The 17,984-nt window shown below is 35.3% G+C and overlaps 1 protein-coding gene across 7 annotated transcripts in view; it reads left to right on the forward strand.

Moving 5' to 3' along the window:
* The window catches only part of STIM2 (stromal interaction molecule 2), a 161,332-nt gene that overhangs the window by 55,835 nt on the left and 87,513 nt on the right, over positions 1-17,984 (forward strand). For all 7 annotated transcript variants that reach the window (XM_055111261.2, XM_034958404.3, XM_034958405.3 and 4 more), the window contains one exon: positions 5,685-5,815. In XM_055111261.2, the coding sequence (XP_054967236.1) occupies positions 5,693-5,815 (123 nt within the window). In that variant the 5' untranslated portion in view covers positions 5,685-5,692. The remainder of the gene's footprint in view (positions 1-5,684; positions 5,816-17,984) is intronic.

A 17,984-nucleotide genomic window follows, 5' to 3' on the forward strand; every position in this document is an offset into this window, starting at 1 on the left:
AAGAGGAATGATCAAAACAAAGCCTGTGATCTCATGGTTGCATTATGGCGGGAGAGTTAGGAAGCAAATGAATCAACTCATATACTGCCCTGTGATAAAGCGCTGTGAAGAAAAATTAAACAAGTAGAAAGAGTGAAGGAGAAGGCTGTCTTACATAGGGAAATAAGACAGCCCCTGAGGAGGATCATTTAAGTTGGAATGAAAGGAGTTAACCAACCATGGATGTATTTGGAAGAAAGAGCTTTGCCGATGGAGGAAACTGCAAGTTAGGGCTTTCAGTGAATAATTTATTAATTTTTTTTCTCCTTTATTGTCACTTTAGGATAATCTGTAGATCCCTCCATGATCTGGCCTTTGCTTATACTTTTTCTGTTAATTTTCTAATTAAGTGGGAATAATGCCTACTTTGTGGGCAAAGTGAAATGTGTAACACTTAATTTTTATATAAGTATATTTTATGCAATATAAATACAAGGATGCTCCATATTGATAGTTATTATCACCCTTTTGTTATATAATAATCATTAGCTTATGTTCTTGCCTATACCTGTCTTCCTAGAGAACACTTGCTCATCTTTCAAGAATCAGTGTAAATGTCACTTTCTCTTTGAAGCCTTTCTTGCTGTGCATGTAGACATGACTATTCCCTTAGTTTTGTCACCATTGTTTATTTGTATATCTGTCATTGCATCTGCCATCTTTAACTTTATTTATTTGTTTTTACCTTTTGTGTACCCAGCTTCTAACCTAGACTCTGGCATTTAGATATTTGCTACATAAATGAATTGTATTTAGAAGCTAATTCATTTGGCGTCTAATATTTACATATACTTAAACCATTCAACAAATATGTCACTGTGGTAGATACTGAGAATAAAAAATTAATACAATGCATGTTCTCAGTCAAGTTTAGGGTAAAGTTACGATACAATATAATATACTTAATATAATGGTTTGTTCAAGGGGAGTGTGAATTAAAGTGGAGATAGATTATCTAAAGGAAAAGTAAGGCAGGAAGTATAGATACGTATTCTAGATTGTGAATATCATTCCACAAGTGTCTGATGATCTCCTTCCACGGGGCACATTTATGCTTCTTGGTGCAGTCAGCTCCTCAGCCAGGTCCTGGCAATATCTGTGATAGCGGTACTTAATTCTCTGATGCTGGTGACACTGACCCATTTATGTTCGTTATACTGACACTTGAGCATGGATTTGGAGTTGTGAATACTTAGAATCCCAGTTGTCATTTCTAGGAGTGTGATCTTAAGCAAGTTACTCATGAGTCTTACTTCCTCATCTGGAAAATAGAGATATTATCTGCACCATACAGGGTTGCAGAGAATAAATTATGAAGATAAAATAGTATTGGTTTCTAGAATGTAGTGGATAATATTTCTTCCTTTTTTATTTTTTATTTGTATATATTTTTTGAGACAGAGTCTCACTCTGTTACCCAGGGTGGAGTGCAGTGGCATGATCTTGACTGACTGCAACCTTCGCCTCCCAAGGTCAAGCGATTCTCGTGTCTCAGCCTCCCGAGTAGCTGGGACTACAGGAGCATGCCACTATGCCCGGCTAATTTTTGTATTTTTCGTAGGGATAGGGTTTTGCCATTGTTGTCCAGGCTGGTCATGAACTCCTGACCTCAGGTGATCCGCCTGCCTCAGCTTCCCAAAGTGCTGGGATTACAGGCGTTGAGCCACTGTGCCCAGCCTGTAGTAGATATTTCTTGGTGGGTGAAATAATTTTAATTCATTTTACTTTATTTCTGTAGAACCATACTGAGCGTTTGGCTCTAATTACAGGAAAACAAGGTGGAATTTAATAATGGTGTTGATAGCTGACTTGGGTTAGGTCTCATTCTGTTGCAGCTGGTTCCTTTTCCCTCAGCGCAAAGTGCTGCTGTTAATCCAGAGAAAAGAATGCTTAGCATATAATACTCAAAAGCTGTATCACACTATGTTGCATTTAACACAAGGTGAGGGCACTGAGGGGAGGACATTTGTCTTAGTTGTTGCCTTGTGTGCCCAGCACCAAGCACAGAGCCTGATGTATTGTAGGCACTGCATATCATGTTTAAATTAGCGAGTGAATTCTGTTTAGATGAGGAGGATGTACTAGTATGGAGTACCTGATGTCCACTGGGGCATTTTGGGTAGCTAAAGAAAGTGTCTATAAAATATAAGCAAAGGAGAACAATATTGGTAGCAGTTGCCTTTGAAACCATTATAATTATAGGCACAGACCTTTTTTAGCAGGTTGTATATTTTAAAATAAGTATAGGCCAGCTAATTTGAGTTAAAATGATCACATGTGCTGAATTAACTAGAAGGTAAACAACTAAAAATGAAAAGAGACATTAGAACAGGTAATAGAGTTCAGAATTCACAGCTATTCTAAATTAGATTTGTAAAAGCCTTGAGTCTTACTTTAAAGGAAATACAATTTCATGTGAAGAAATGGATCACTGTTGCCATAACTTCAACTCCTGTCTTTCCTCTGCTGCTCAAACTTGGCAAAACACCAAACCCTAGAGCAGTCTCATCATCTACCGTTTCTGTTCCTTGGAGGCATGGTCTGTTGAGTGCTGCCAGGCTGACTGTCAGCTGTGTCTCTCAGTCTTGTCACCATCCTATTCAACTGTCACCAGAGGGATCTGGTGAATTGCCATCATCCCATTCCATTGTCACCAGAGTTATCAGATTTTAAATGAATCTGATTGTGTTATTCCCCTCCTTGAAATCCATTAATAGCTTCGCAGTGTTTTTAGGATAAAAATCCAAATATCCTGGTATGAAAAACAGAGCTTTTAGAGATCTGGCCTTTTAGCAGTCTCTACCTGATCTTCTTTTTTCTGTATGTTGGTATCTTTGTACTACAGACATATTAAACCACTTGCATTTTTCTGAATGTTTTATGTTTTTTTTTCTATGTCACTGAATGTATGATGCTGCTTCTAGGCATGCTGTTCTCTCTTCTCAAGGTTATCAGCTACAGATGATTTAAAATTCTTCAAGTTTACCTCTAGAAAACTTTTACCTAACATGATACATTGTAGGAGTCTACATGTCTTCCTTTTCACAAAACTGTGAGCTTTTTTGAGTATGGATACTCTCTTATCTCTTTAATTCCTAATGCCTGTCACTGCCTTGCACAGGATAGAAGCCTAGAAGTTTGTAATTTAGTTAATATATGAAGTAACAGAATTTATCAGAGGCTTAAAATATGTTCAGCTAAAATGGGTATTATGTGAGAAGTGGAGAAACATGGTCCCTGCCCTGTTCATAATCTTAGTTGTGTGGACAAAAATGACACATAAGGCAATTAAAGCTTAATCAAGTACAGCATTAAGTGAGGACTTAGGTAGAATGATTAGAAAATGAAGATAAAATTGAAAATTTCAAATCCCTTGACATTTCATATCTGCTTTTCACTTTCTCCTTAAATGTTTACCACTACTAACATGCCTATACTGTTTACTTATTTATCTTGTTAGGTTCATAGTCCCCAGTAAAATATAAGTTTTATGAGGATTTTTGTCTGTTTTGTTCACCATGGTATTTCTGGTGCCTGACATGTGGTAGGTGCTCATTAGATAGTTGTTGAGTGGATTGAATGGAGTGCAGAGAAGGAAGTGATCACTAGGAAATAGTGTTTATGAAAGACTTCATGGAGAAGTCTTAACATCTTGAAGTAGACTTGAGAGAGAGTATTTTATTAGATTAGCTAGTGTTTATGAAATATACCTATTTAAATAAATAATTACCAATTTTATTTTCCTATGACTTTTTCAAGTCATGTTGCTCCTAATTTCTCTTAAAGCTTCCTGTGGTTATATGGTCCTCACTGTTGACTCCTCTTAGAGACTTTCACAACAAAGCCTATTTAACCAGAGTGAGAGATGCTGGCCCTTTCCTTATATACCAGTTGCAATGAACACCTTCACTTTGTTTTTTAGCAGATTAAACTATGTGTAAAAAATAGGTCTGCTGGAGGCAACTACGTATTGTATACAGATCTTTACACTATATGTTGTTTTGGTACCTGAGCTCTTATCTTCTATTTTGCATCTTTTAAATAATTGCAAATAAATTCAAACTTACGGGCATATCAGGGTCTTGATTGTTCTGTGAATTAGGGATCATAATTGACCATTATGCCTCTAAGTTCTTGGATTTTAGCAAATCTTGAATGGCGTTTCAAATATTTGTATGTACATGTATTTATATATCACACAGAACTTATAATTGCATTTCCTACTTTTATAGTTTCCTTTCTTTTCTGATTACTTCCCTTCTAAGACTAAAGAAATTAAAATTAGATTTTGAATTAAAACTATTAAAAATGTTAAATCACCAAAATATTTTTTCAGCTGTAATTGGAACATGTTAGGTAATATCAGTTTGACTTTTTTTTTCTTTTTAGAAAATAAAATTATCTGTGGGCCTCAAATATTGGCTTCTCTTCTCCCAGCTTTTTTTCTCCTAAGCACAGAATTAGATATTCTTAGGCCCTTATAGCTGCAATAGATCTTAGTAAGTATCTCTACTTGCTTTATTTTAGGGATGAGGCAACTAAGACGCAAGGACAAGTGATTTGTCCACAATTAACTAATGACAGCTAATTGATAGTAGGGCCAGATGATAGACTAACTATCGATGAGATAACTAAGCTGTGGCTAACCTCTGTCTTATGCTAACCACTTTCAACTTTAAGGCCATACTATTTCTGGAAATATATGTGGTTCTGATGGCATTTTAAAGAAATGTTATTGTAGTGACTTGGTAGAAGAGAAGTAAGTTCCTAGAATTCTGTCAGTCCACCAGTCAGCCAGACTGGGTGTAAGTGAAGCTGCGGCAGTACTTTCCCATTTTGGTATATAGGTTGTTAGCTAGTTATGTGCACAGGAAGTAATTTCCATCAGTCATTTTAAGCCATTGAAAAATGTTTCATGCTTTCTAACTTAGTTTTTGACAACCTGAATGTGGGGATTCACATATATTCCACAGGGAAAGGGTTGACCAGTAAATGTGTATTAAAGATAACATGAAGAACAAGATTTTAAAAAATCTGGTTAGTCTTTTTCTTTTGTTTGTTGTTGTCATAGTTGAACCTAAGAACTTATGTATTTTGAAAAAAGCTATATGGGTAGACTCTTGGATTATCTTAAATAGAAAAATGGAAACAAAAGGGTCATGTGACTATTTTACATTTCCTTTCCCTTTTTTTGGTGATATTTTCTAGGACTCATTTTGATTAAACTGGATTGTGCAAAAATAGCACTTTGTATTCTGTGCTTTTTTAGTGTTTTTTTTTTTTTAATGGAAGGAGATCATTTGTTTTTTTGGTAGGGGCAATGATTAGTAAATCATGATTAGTAAATATTCAGGTTGGATAAGAAGAAATGGTTAAAGATGTAGAGATTTTAGATAACCTGAAGTTAGTACTGACATAACTCCTGGTTGTAGTTGCCTGATGTTAGTTAAATTGGATTATTTATTTTTAGTCAGTTCATATATTATACTTTTGATGTGAAGAATATTCTGTTAGACGTTTTAAAGTCTCTTAGTTTAACTTAGTCTGAAGTTTAATTCCGTTGGTTTTTCTTTTAAATTATACTCTCTAACTATAGCCTTTGTTTTGGTATGGCAAGTTAGTAATTGCCCTTTGTTCTCTTTCAGATCCCTGCATGTCACTGAGTCCACCATGCTTTACAGAAGAAGACAGATTTAGTCTGGAAGCTCTTCAAACAATACATAAACAAATGGATGATGACAAAGATGGTGGAATTGAAGTAGAGGAAAGTGATGAAGTAGGTGGAAAAATGTTTTCCTTGCTATTGTCTTAGAACAGAATGACTGCATTTCTGTTTCTGGTCTTCAATTTTCTCTTTCCTCATGTGGCTCATTGCCTTCATCTTCAACATCTTTAGTTTTTCTTTTTACATGTTAATTTTACCCTTTATAAACATTTACATGGTTTTTCTGTTTTTCCCCCCATTTGGATATAAGTCTTCCCAGTTTTATAAAAATTTTCCATCTCATGTTCCTGTATTTCTCAAACATGTATCCTATTCTGACTGTATTTTACCTATTGTTGCTTTACAAACCACTCCAAATGTAGTGGTTTAAAATGACAACAGTTTATTATTTCTCCTGATTCTGTGGGATCACTGGCCCCAGCTGCGCAGTTTTTCTATACCCTTAGATATGGGCCGAGGTCACTATGGAAGTTGCATTCTCTTGGGAGCTCTGTTGGGGCTGGAGTATCTAAGACAGCCTCTTATTCTGCATAATGTCTTTCTATGTTACCTCTCATCATTCAGGAGCCTAGCTGAAACTTTATTACAGCACGGCAGCTAGTGTTCCAAGAGGGTAAGTTCCCATGTGCAAGTGTTTATCATGCCTCTGCTTGCCAATGGTTGCTAATTTATTGGCCAAGACAAGTCATTTGGCTAAGCTCAGAATCTGTGTGGAAGAAGATTCTACAAAGATATAGATAACCAGGAAATGTGATTCACTGGAGACCACCAGCATGGTAATTTACTGTACCTACTGTCTTTAGTTTTTAAGCATTCCCATTTACCCTACCGGTCTGGTTTCTGTCTTAGTTTCTCCCTAAAAGTTGGCTTCTTTGAGTGTTGTCTCATTCTAACCAAATCCCCTGGTCATTTTTCAGGCCTCTTCAGTCCCTTTGTTGGATTTGTCACTGTTGAATTGCTTCTCTTTCAGATTATATTATAGTAAATTACATTATTTTCTACATTATTATCTCGTGATGTAACAGTGACAGTGTCTAGTAACATTGTTATCTAACGGAGACATTCTCTGAAGATCACTTCTTGGCTTGCTATACAAAACGTTTATTTGAGAATGCCCATCTGTTTTCAGATTGCCCCGATTCCTCTATCTCTAGGCCAGTCCAGATCCCTGACCTTTTGCTTTCTGCCTGATGTTTTTAGAGGGCTCTTACTGTTGCTTTAAATTTAGTATGTGTAAAACAAAATCTCAGTTTTTCTATTTTAAATCTCTTGTTGTTCAGTTGCACCTCTGGACCTATTTCTCGATTCTTCTTCTTCTAAAGTAGATGTTGGCAGACTTTTTCTGCAAAGGGCCAAGATACGGGTTGAAATGTGTTCTCTAAAAACATGTTGAAGTCCTAAACCCCAGCACCTCAGAATGTGACCTTATTTAGAAATAGGGTCATTGCGGTTGTAGTTAAGATAAAGTCATACTGGAGTTGGGTGGGCCTGTAATTCAATATGACTAGTGTTCTGCTAAGAGAGGAGAACACCATGTGGAGTCACAGAACAGGAGAGAAGATGACTCTGTGACAGTGGAGGCAGAGATTAGTTTTATATAACTGCAAATCAAGGAATGCTAAGGATTGCTGCCAACACCAGAAGCTAAGAGAAAGGCATGGAACAGATTCTCCCCTAGAGCCTTTGAGAGAGCATGATTCTGTGGACACATTGATTTTGAACTTCTTTCTAGCCTTCAGATCTGTAAGAGAATAAATTTCTATCGTGGTAAGCCATCCAATTTATGGTACTTTATTATGGCAGTACTATAATGAATGGAAACAAATACAGGCCAGTTGGCAAATTATTTAGCTTTAGTGGGCCATGCAGTTGCTGTTGTAACTATTCAACTCTGCCACTATAGTGTGAAGCGGCCATAGACAGTACAAGAACTAACGGGCATGGCTGTTTTCCAATAAAACTTTATTTGCAAAAACAAGCAGCCAGCCATATTTGGCCTGCATGCTGTAGTTTGCCAACCCCTGCTGTAAATTAAGCTCCTGTGTTCTTAAAATATGTTCCTTTTTCTTCCTTTCCCCACTACCTTTTATCCATTCTAGTTATTTGCTTGTTCTGTTCTAATCTAGGTATTTATAATCTTGTGTCTAGATTACTGTCTCTAAGTTTTTCCTTTCTAATCCATCATGATTATCACTTTGAGAGTGTGATAGCTAAGAGACTTAGTGATTTCTAATTGCTTATTAGGTCAGATATTAAATCTTCAGTCTTATAATGTCTCTGCATCAGTTGATTTCTGCTATTTATCATGATTAAAATCATCCGATTAGAGCTCAGTCAGTACCAGCGATACCAAAATCATTACTTTCGATTCAAAGTAGATCAATTTATTTATTTCTAGAACCGCCGACTATATGATAATTCTATCTTACATAGCTTCCAACTTAAAAAGTATTTGAACTATATATTCTGTTGGTCATAAGGAAGAGTGAGGTAAAACTGATGGATTATTAAGAGTTTTATTGTTATTGGAAAACAACGTAAACTAGTTGTCATTTATTGTGGGCCGTTTTATTAAAATGAGTGGATAATTCATTCTCTCAACATCATTATCATTACTCCTTTTCTCTCTTTGTATTATATATTTGTATTTATATTTTTATAAAATAGAGGTAATTTATAGAGGTAATTTATTCTCTAAACCAAAGAGATTTTCTAAAATTATTATTGTACATTTTCTTAGTCATTTACAATATGACAGGATTAGCTTTGTCAAACAAATTCCATGTCAACTCTGAGAGTATACAGTGTTAAGTAGATGAATGCTCTGTGCAGTTTTAGATTTTAACCCAAAAACTGAGCTTCTGCAGTTTCAATGACTTGCTAAAATGGCTCACAGAACTCAGGAAAACACTTTACTGGTTTATTTTAAAGTATACAACTCAGGAACATCCAAATAGAAGAAATGCATAGGGCAAGGTATGGGGGCGGTGTGCTCAGAGCTTCCATGTCTTCTTCATTCCACCCTCCCAGCACCTTGATATGCCCACCAGCCTGGAAGCTCTTTGAATCTTGAACCTTGTAACAGAGTTTTTGTAGAGCTCAGTTTTCCTGGAGGTCAGTGGGTGGGACTTAAAGTTACAACCCTCTAATTACTTGGTCTTTCTAGTAACCAGCTTTATCCTGAAACTATTTAGGGCCCTATCCTAAATCACTTTGTTAGCATAAACTCAGGTTGGCGGATGGGGGCAATAGTGAATAACAAAAGACTCACCTATCAGGAAATTTCCAGGGTTTTAGGATCTCTGTGCCTGGAACCTAGGACAAAGACCAAATATATTTCTCATTATATATATTATATATTAACATATTATTAATATAATAAAATATATAAATATAATGTAATTATAAAATCTATTAAAAATATGTAATTATATAAATTATATATTAATATATAATTATTATATAAATTATATATTAATATATAATATAAATATATATTAATATATTTCTTAGTCTGGTGCTGCTGTAGCAGGGTACTATAGACTGGGTAATCTATAATGAACAGAAATTTATTGACTCACAGTTGTGGAAGTTGGGAAGTCCAACATCAAGGTGCTGGCAGGTTTGGTGATTCTGATTTCAAGATGGCTCCTTGAATGCTGCGTTGCCTGGAGGGAGGACTGTTTTCTTTTTATGGGGTGGAAGTAGAAGGCCCAAGAGGCAAAAGGTGTGTAACTTGCCCTTTTATAAGGGCATTAATTCCTCTCCTGAGGGTTGGGCCCTTATGGTCCTATTACCTCCCAGAACCTCCCTGTTACTTCTTACTTCCTAACACTGCCACAATGGCAAATTTCAATATGAGTTTTGGAGGGGACAAACATTCAAATCATAGCACACCACAATTACAAAAATATTTAAATATGAAAAATAGCAGAAATCCACATTTCCTGAATCATTAAAAATACCTTCAAAGGAAAGAGCAGTTAAAATTGTGCATGATATATACACAGAGAAAGTATCAAGGAAGCTTTTACAGATATTTGACAGCCTATTTGTAATTGAGCATTATAATTCTTAGAAGTACAAGTTATTTTAATCTTTTTTACCTCATCAGATAACACTTTTTTAATTTTTAATTTTTTTTACTTTTATAGAGATGAGAGTCTTGCTGTGTGGCTCAGGCTGGTTTCAAAAGCCTGGTCTCAAGCAATATTCCTGCCTCGGCCTCCCAAAGTGCTTGGATGACAGGCATGCACCAGCCTTTATCAGATATTAAATGCACATGTGCAAAGTGTTATTACCACTCTGCAAAACAAATTAAGCATACATGGCTGTGTAATTTATATTTCAGTGGAAATCTTATTGAGTCTTTTAAATTTCAGTGGAATTTTAGGCATGTTGTAATAAAAGTTAGAACTAAATAAAACTTAGGCTTAAAAAGTAGAGCTTAGAATTCTTTGATATGAGAGGTGAATTTTAATATTTAAAAACAGAAGATGATATCTTTCTGTATTTCTCTTACTATTTAAATGCAAACACAACATGCCTTTATATTTTACTATTACCTAAAAGAATGTAGAAATCCACTGTCCAGTGTGGTAGCCACTAGCCATATTTGGCTATTGAGCATTCGAAGTTGAGGTGTGCTATAAAGTATAAAACACACTTGAAATTTTGAAGGCTTATATGAGAAGAATAATATTAAATATCTAATTTGAAAATATTGATTACCTGTTGGAGATATTTTAGACATATTGGGTTACATGAAATATAATATTAAAATTTACTTCCTTTGTTTTTACTCAGTGTAACTTCTAGAAAACAAAATTATGTATGTAGCTCACATTTTATTTCTATTAGACAGCACTGATCTAGACTCTGTGTGATGTGTTTGTATGCTTTAAAGGATGAATTATTAATTCTGCAGTTCTTGTACTATAGTCCTTCAGTTCAATATAGGTGCATTTTGATTTGTATTTCTTGTTAAGGTGTCTTTTTGAAAGAAATAAGCAATAATTATTTTATGGACCTTTACTGGCCTTCACTAGGAGACTTTATACGTTTGATAGGAAACCTTAGCCCAAATTTTAAAGTACTTAATTTCTTGTGATTTTAGCCCAAATTTTAAAGTACTTAATTTCTTGTGATTTTTGTTTTGTTTTGAAATGTTGCTTTTCTTAAAAAAATTCAGAAAAGTATTTAGCATTTGAAAATTCTGTTTAAAAACTTATTTTTTTTTTTTCTCTTTAGTATCCTCTGTTTTGTATTTGGTCATATGAAAAATTCTTTATTTTTATAATTTATTTAATATTGAGCTAATATCTGATGGCCTATTTTATACCAGATACTCAAATAGTTGCTTGGAATAGATTAGGAACAAGATAGACAAAATCTGTGCCTTTAAGTGAACATTCAGGTAGGGCTTGTGGGAAGGAGACTAAACAAAATAAGTAAGCAGGGGCAGGGGGATCATTATCAGTTAGAGATGATGGGGGCTGTAATGTTCTATAGGGTGGCAGGCAAAGTGAGGGTAACACTTAAAGCGTATCATGTGTACAGTACTTGGACAAATAAGAGAATAAATGTCTGATAACTTTCCAGGGCTATGTTAAAACTGAATTTGGAGTACTTGGGGTGCTTCAGATCAGGAATAGGATATAAAGCTTTTGCTGTCTAGGTCATCGTCTTCTGGACCAACATAAAAAAGGTTAGATGTCAATGTGTGCAGAATCTGTGACCTGTTAAGATTGAATTGTTGATTGCATTCAAGGCTGCACGGTCTGTCAATTTTAGTGAAATTTTGGAAAGTGTAGGTATTTGGTCAACAAATAATTTAAATAAGATAAATTAATGGTTTTGTTGCCCTGAGCACAGCAGTGGAGTTCACATTGTTATTGCTCATTTTGTGACTGAAAAGTTTTATCATAGATTCTAGTGTATATGAATTTTGTTTTCTGTTCTTACCTTTCCCTCTTTTTCTTTGAATGAACATTTTTTTCATTCCTTTCCTTGTTCTAGTTTTTCTTTGTTTTTATTTATTCTTTTTCATTTTACCACCTGGAATAGGTAGTTTTAGAGGTTTTTTTCTTATCAGTTTGTTTGATATACATATATAAAACAAAATCAACTTTAAGACCTACTTATCCGAAAAGTCCATTGTACCTAGTATTTCAGTATTCCTTATGTTACATACGCTGCCTTCACAATACATTCTTTGCCATAATTTTTATACCTGTTGGAAAGCTTAGTTAACAACACAGATGTGTCTGTGGAGAGTCACTTAAGAAAATAGGCAAAATTAGGATTAGACAAAAAAGAAGGCAATGCATTTTAAAATTGAACAGTGTGTTTTGAATTATGTGGGGTATTGTGTCCAAAAGATTAAATACATATATTTTTTGCTGAAGTTTTCTAAGGTTAACTTTTAACTTATGTATTAGTTTATTGCTATGTAACAAATGACCCCAAAACTTAGTGGCTTAAAGCAACACACATTTCTCATTTCATGGTTTCTGTGGGTCAGAAATCTTAGTGCAGCTTAGGTGGGTCTTCTGGCTCTGGGTCTTTCACAGGGCTGCAATTAAGATATCAGCTGGGGTTGTGTCATCTCAAGGCCTGATTAGGGGAGGATCCACTTAAAAACCTACTCATATAGCTGTTAGTCTCACAGGTCCTCAATGGCTGTTGGAGATACCAGTTTTCTGCCGTATAAGTCTCTCTGTAGGCAGTTTATAACATGACAATGGGGTTCCCTCAGCCCACTGTTTCGCGCTCTCAGAGTGAGAGGGAGCTCTGAGAGAAAGAGAAGGGGCAGTAATGTGGACGTCATAATCTTTTTGTGACTCATGCTGGAAGTGACGTCCCATCACTTTTGCTGTATTCTACTCATGGGAAGTGAGTTACTAGGTCCAGCCAACCATCACGGGGAGACAAATACAAGGATGTGGGGATCATTGGGAGCCATTTCAGAGACTGCTTACCACAGTTTATTTTGATAATTTACTAACTAGAAATATTTGATGGGAGATTCTCAAGCCATAGAAATATAGAGTATAAAAGCAGTAAAGTTATAAAATTTCCTTTAAAAGGCTTTGTTTTGGAAATGTCCCACAATAAAACCCATTGTGTTCATCTTTGTAATAGGATATGTGTAGAATTTTAAAGCCTGGTTAAAAGTTATCTATTGAGTAGAGCTTTGCAGTGAATGGTGACTCTAATTACATGCACAAATGTACCAGTGTAATTTGTTTGACTAAAGGATCACTTGACATTCTTCTGAAAGAACAAGCAGGGCGAAGGGAAGGGCATAGGTGCTAGAGAAGTCTTGCTGTCTGTTAACTTACAGTTACTGAGGTACTTTCCTATATACTGAAATTTTCATAATTTCATGATTTGTTTAGTTAATATAACGATACCATAAAAATAGAGACTTTAATTCTTTCTGGAAAATAATGGCAATCAGCACACAATTAAAGTAGCAGAGAATGTTAGTAAGTGTTTTATGGGAAAATGGATTACGTGGTCAAAATTGGGAAATGCTGGATTAGTTTTGTAGGACTTCTTAAACTTAAATTTATAGATTTATATACTAAGATAACATTTATTGAGCATTTACTATTTGTTCCATCGTATAAGCACTTTTGTATGTACTATGGTATGGACTCCTTATAACAACTCTATTAGCTAAGAATCTACTCTTATCTTATATGCAGATGAGGAAACAGTTTGGTGGATTAGGCAATATGCCCATAGTTACAAGCTTGTAAATGATAGAGTTGAGGTTTTGAAGCCAGGCCAACTCCAGAACCCATGTTCTTGATTTCTAGTGTTTCTTGTTTCTCTGTGTTAATGTAGATTATTAATCTTCAAAGGATGGTGAATCTTAACGTCTGTTTGACAAGGAACTTTTGTAATACAAACTGTCTCTTAAGTTTGGCATAATGTAAGTGGTCAGTCGGTTTTTGTTTGAGTTTTTTTTCCTGAAAATTGATAATTGCTACCAAAATAACACCACACAGATTTTTCAGTGACTTTAACATAACTCGTTAGTACTGACACTAAACTTACTGTAGCATCTGATCAAAGATAAAGTCATTTTAGCAATTGATAAATTGAACATCGTTTGCTAAATTTGATGCTTTTGTTTTGCATTTATTAAATTTTTCACGGTAGTATATCTTGGCTATAAATGTCTAAATAGTACTTAATAAGCATCTAATAAATGTTTGTTTAACGAATGAATATTGGAAAATCAAACTTTTGGAATGGCCTGGGCCTGTAAGTGACCATGGAGAGCCCATGGTGATCATGGGTTAGGATCACTCTCTGGAGCTAAGCAGCAGCAGCAACTGCTTAGTACTTGTCAACAACAGAAAAATAATTAAGAGCTGAAGAAACTAACTTCGGTTCAGCAGTCTTTTATTGAGCACCTATTGTCTGCCAGACAGTGTGCTAGATGTTGGCTTTGCAAAGATAAACAAAGGCATCTGGTCATTTCATGGAAAAAACACATAACGACTTGTCCTGAAAGAACTGAGAAGTAATAAAGAATCAATGTGTACATGAGAGACTAGAAGTGAGAAAAGACATGAGAAAGCAGCAGATTAATGCTGGTATGATCTGTGGATATCAAGAAAGTAAGGCAACAGTGGAAAACATAAAAGAGCTTGTGGGAGAGTGAATCTGAGGTAAGAGGTCTCTGTACCCCGGATATATTAGCGCTTAATGCAGAGGGCACGCAAGTCATAGGCCAGCACTTCTAGTCTGCAGAACTGCTATTGAGAGCTCAAAAAAAAAAAAAAAAGTTCGTGTCTGGAATTCTTCATTTTTTCATATCTGTTCTTATGAAAACATTTTATCTTACTTAAAGGTAAATATTAAGGGGAAGTTGGAAAGTTAACAGAAAAGTTATTATATGTTGAAGAAAATTATGGATTTTTAGATATAGAAGTGAGTCTTCTGCTGAACAGATTTACAAGTTGAGGAAAAGGTGAAAGATACCTAGTAGATTTGATGCAAATGTGGAGAAACCTGTGGTTCAAATACAGTCCTTCAAATGGCATTGTTGAATCAATTAGCATTTCTGATAGCAGCAAAAAGGAAAATGACTTTCTATAGGTCAAAAGTGGCTCTACTGTCATATTTTTCCAAACTGTTTTTATATTATCATCCTCATATTTTTCCAGACTGTTTTTTATCATATGCTTCGGGTTTTGCAGAGGGTGGTAGCACACACTTGTAATCTCAGCCAACTCAGGAGGCTAAGGTAGGAAGATCACTTGAGCTAAAGAGTTGGAGACTAGCCTGGGCAGTATAACGAGACCTGATCTCAAAAAAAAAAAAAAAAAAAAAAACAAGAAAAAAAAGGTTTTTGAGTATGTGCTTCCTGATATAATTTTAAAATAAATAGCTGTATATAAGTAGTGTGTATAGATACATATATAACATATATAAACACATTCAAACTATTGTACTAATGTTACATGTTTTTAAAATACCCGCAAAAATACGGCCGGGTGCATTGGCTCACGCCTGTAATCCCAGCACTTTGGGAGGCTGAGGGGAGAGGATCACTTGAAGTCAGGCATTTGAGACCACCCTGGCCAACTTGCTGAAACCTCATCTCTACTAAAAATATAAAAATTTAGCCGGGCGTGGTGGCACGTGCCTGTAATTCCAGCTACTTGGGAGGCTGAGGCAGAAGAATCACTTGAACCCAGGAGGTGGAGTTTGCAGTGAGCCGAGATCACGCCCCTGCCCTCTGGCCTGGGCAAAAGAGCGAGACTATCTCAAAAAAAGAAAAAAAAAATACCCACAAAAATATAAATTAAAAAAATGAGATAAAATTAAATGTAAATGTAAATTCTAATATTTTCTCAAAATTTCAAGTGGATTAGATTATACATCCTTTTTGGGTGTCGGCAACCCAAATTTGGAGACCACTGTGCTAATGAATTGTAAAGCAATGTCATATTATAAGTCACACAGATTTCATTCCATTTTCATAAGAACAGACAATTGTGAGAATTTCTCAAGAAAGCAAGTTCTAGAGACACTTGCTAATGTTAATATTTATTCTTCTCTAATTTTCATGGTCACTGTTTACAGGTTTCTTCATCATATAGCACATTAGTTGCTGACCTTTTAATGATGTCCACTGTGCATTTTATGATTAAAATTAGTTCTGATACTTGTGATACCTGTAAGAAGTGGTAATATAAGAATAGAACAAGGCTAGGCGCGGTGGCTCATGCCTGCAGTCCCAGCACTTTGGGAGGCCGAGGTGGGTGGATCTCCTGAGGTCAGGAGTTTGAGACTAGCCTGACCAACATGGAGAAACCCTGTCTCTACACAAAATACAAAATTAGATGGGCATATTGGCACATGCGTGCAATCCCAGCTACTCGGGAGGCTGAGGCAGGAGAATCACTTGAACCCGGGAGGTGGAGGTTGTAGTGAGCCGAGATCGCGCCATTGCACTACAGCCTGGGCAATAAGAGCGAAACTCCATCTCAAAAAAAAAAAAAAAAAAGAACAAAGTTCACTTATTTATACTAGTTTAGGGGAAAAAAGCAGAGAATGAGTGAGGCAGAAAGTGTAGATATCATTTTGATAAGGGAAGACATGATTAAACTTTTTAAAATATCTTTTTCTATAAATTTGCCACTATGTCTTTATATTTTAGCTGCAAATTCTATTTTAAAATTTAATTTATATCTGGATTGTGGATGTCTGTTGATCTGAAGAGACCCAGGGAGTAATGATTTTGGACGCCATTGATTAGGAATCTGGAAGAAAGATTCTTATGTAGGTGGAAGTCATCTTATAGGGTATGTGTAAGGTATTTTGGTCTTCAGCAACTCACCAAAGCGTGCTGAGCATTACATACTTGTTTGTCATTTTGGTTACCTCTTCTTTGTTTACGTATATGTAACTATAGTTTAAATTATTCAAAATGAGATAGGCACTCTATACATCTTTTAGAAGCAAGATATTAAATAGAAAAAGGTTAGGGCCACCCTAATACTTCTCATTTAGCTTACAGAGTGAGAAAGGAGGGAAAGAAGTAGATGAAAATGGAGTTGGTGTAGTTCCAAGAAATTGCTCTAAGGAGTAAATAAATTGATGCTCCCTTGACAAGCAGTATTAACTTGACATGAAAACTTGTTAGAAATGCAAATTCTTGAGCCCCACGCCAACCCTACTGAATCAGCAGCTTGGGGATGGGACCTAGCAATCCGTTTTAACAAATCCTCTGGGTGATTCTGATGAAGTTTGAGAACCACTAGACTTTCAGGACTCTGATAGTAGCCAGAAGCTCTTTATCTTGACCTTTTATGAGTAGACAGTATAGTTACAAATCTTACTTTTTTTATGATTAGGTCTTTGAAAATATGGTTCATGACTTACTCTTTGTACCTTGATAAATCTTATAGTTTTGCATTATATTTTTACAGTTTTTTTAATCTCAGGCACAATATTTATAAATATAAATACTACTGTGATGCTCTTGCTAGATACCTTGTTTTCTGCTCCTGTATTTTGTGACTTTACTTTTGCCAAGTTCAACCTTAAAAATTTCTTTGTATGTTTTATAGGAAGTCATTGACATTCAGTTACTATAAAGCAGGGTTGTATTTGTCTTTTTTATGTGGGGGAGGATCTTTTGGTTTTTAAAGTAAGATGGTTCTGTAACCTAGATGGTTAAGAATCATTGTGCAAGTTATTGAGACAGATTTTAAGAAAACATCTGATGATTTTATATTATACTTAGAATATTTCTTACTTAAATTGTGAAACTTCTACCTGGTCCCAGCATTTATTTAGTTTAGTACTTATGTCCTTATGTCCTGACAATTATAGTAACCTATTTACTGGAGTTTCTTCTCTGTCTCTTGCTTTTCCAGTTCATTTACCAACTGCTGTTGAGTTATCTTTTTGTTTATGACATTTGATAAGAGCTGATCCTCCCAGAGCATTTGTGGTCATGTATCTGCTTGTCCCTCAAAGCAACCACAATAGAAAACAGCTTTCTCTTATTCTACTGTTTCTTATCATCCAGACTATCTAATCTCTATGCTTGAGTTCTGATTTATTATTGGGGGTTCCCTCTTGTTGAGGCTGTCTTAGTCATAGGCCATTTGAGAAACACCATTGGTTGTATATAGTTCAGTTATATACAGATTAAATAGGATTTTGTGAACTAGGAAATTAAACACCA

Source organism: Pan paniscus, chromosome 3 (genome assembly GCF_029289425.2).
Source record: "Pan paniscus chromosome 3, NHGRI_mPanPan1-v2.0_pri, whole genome shotgun sequence".
Taxonomy (NCBI): domain Eukaryota; kingdom Metazoa; phylum Chordata; class Mammalia; order Primates; family Hominidae; genus Pan; species Pan paniscus.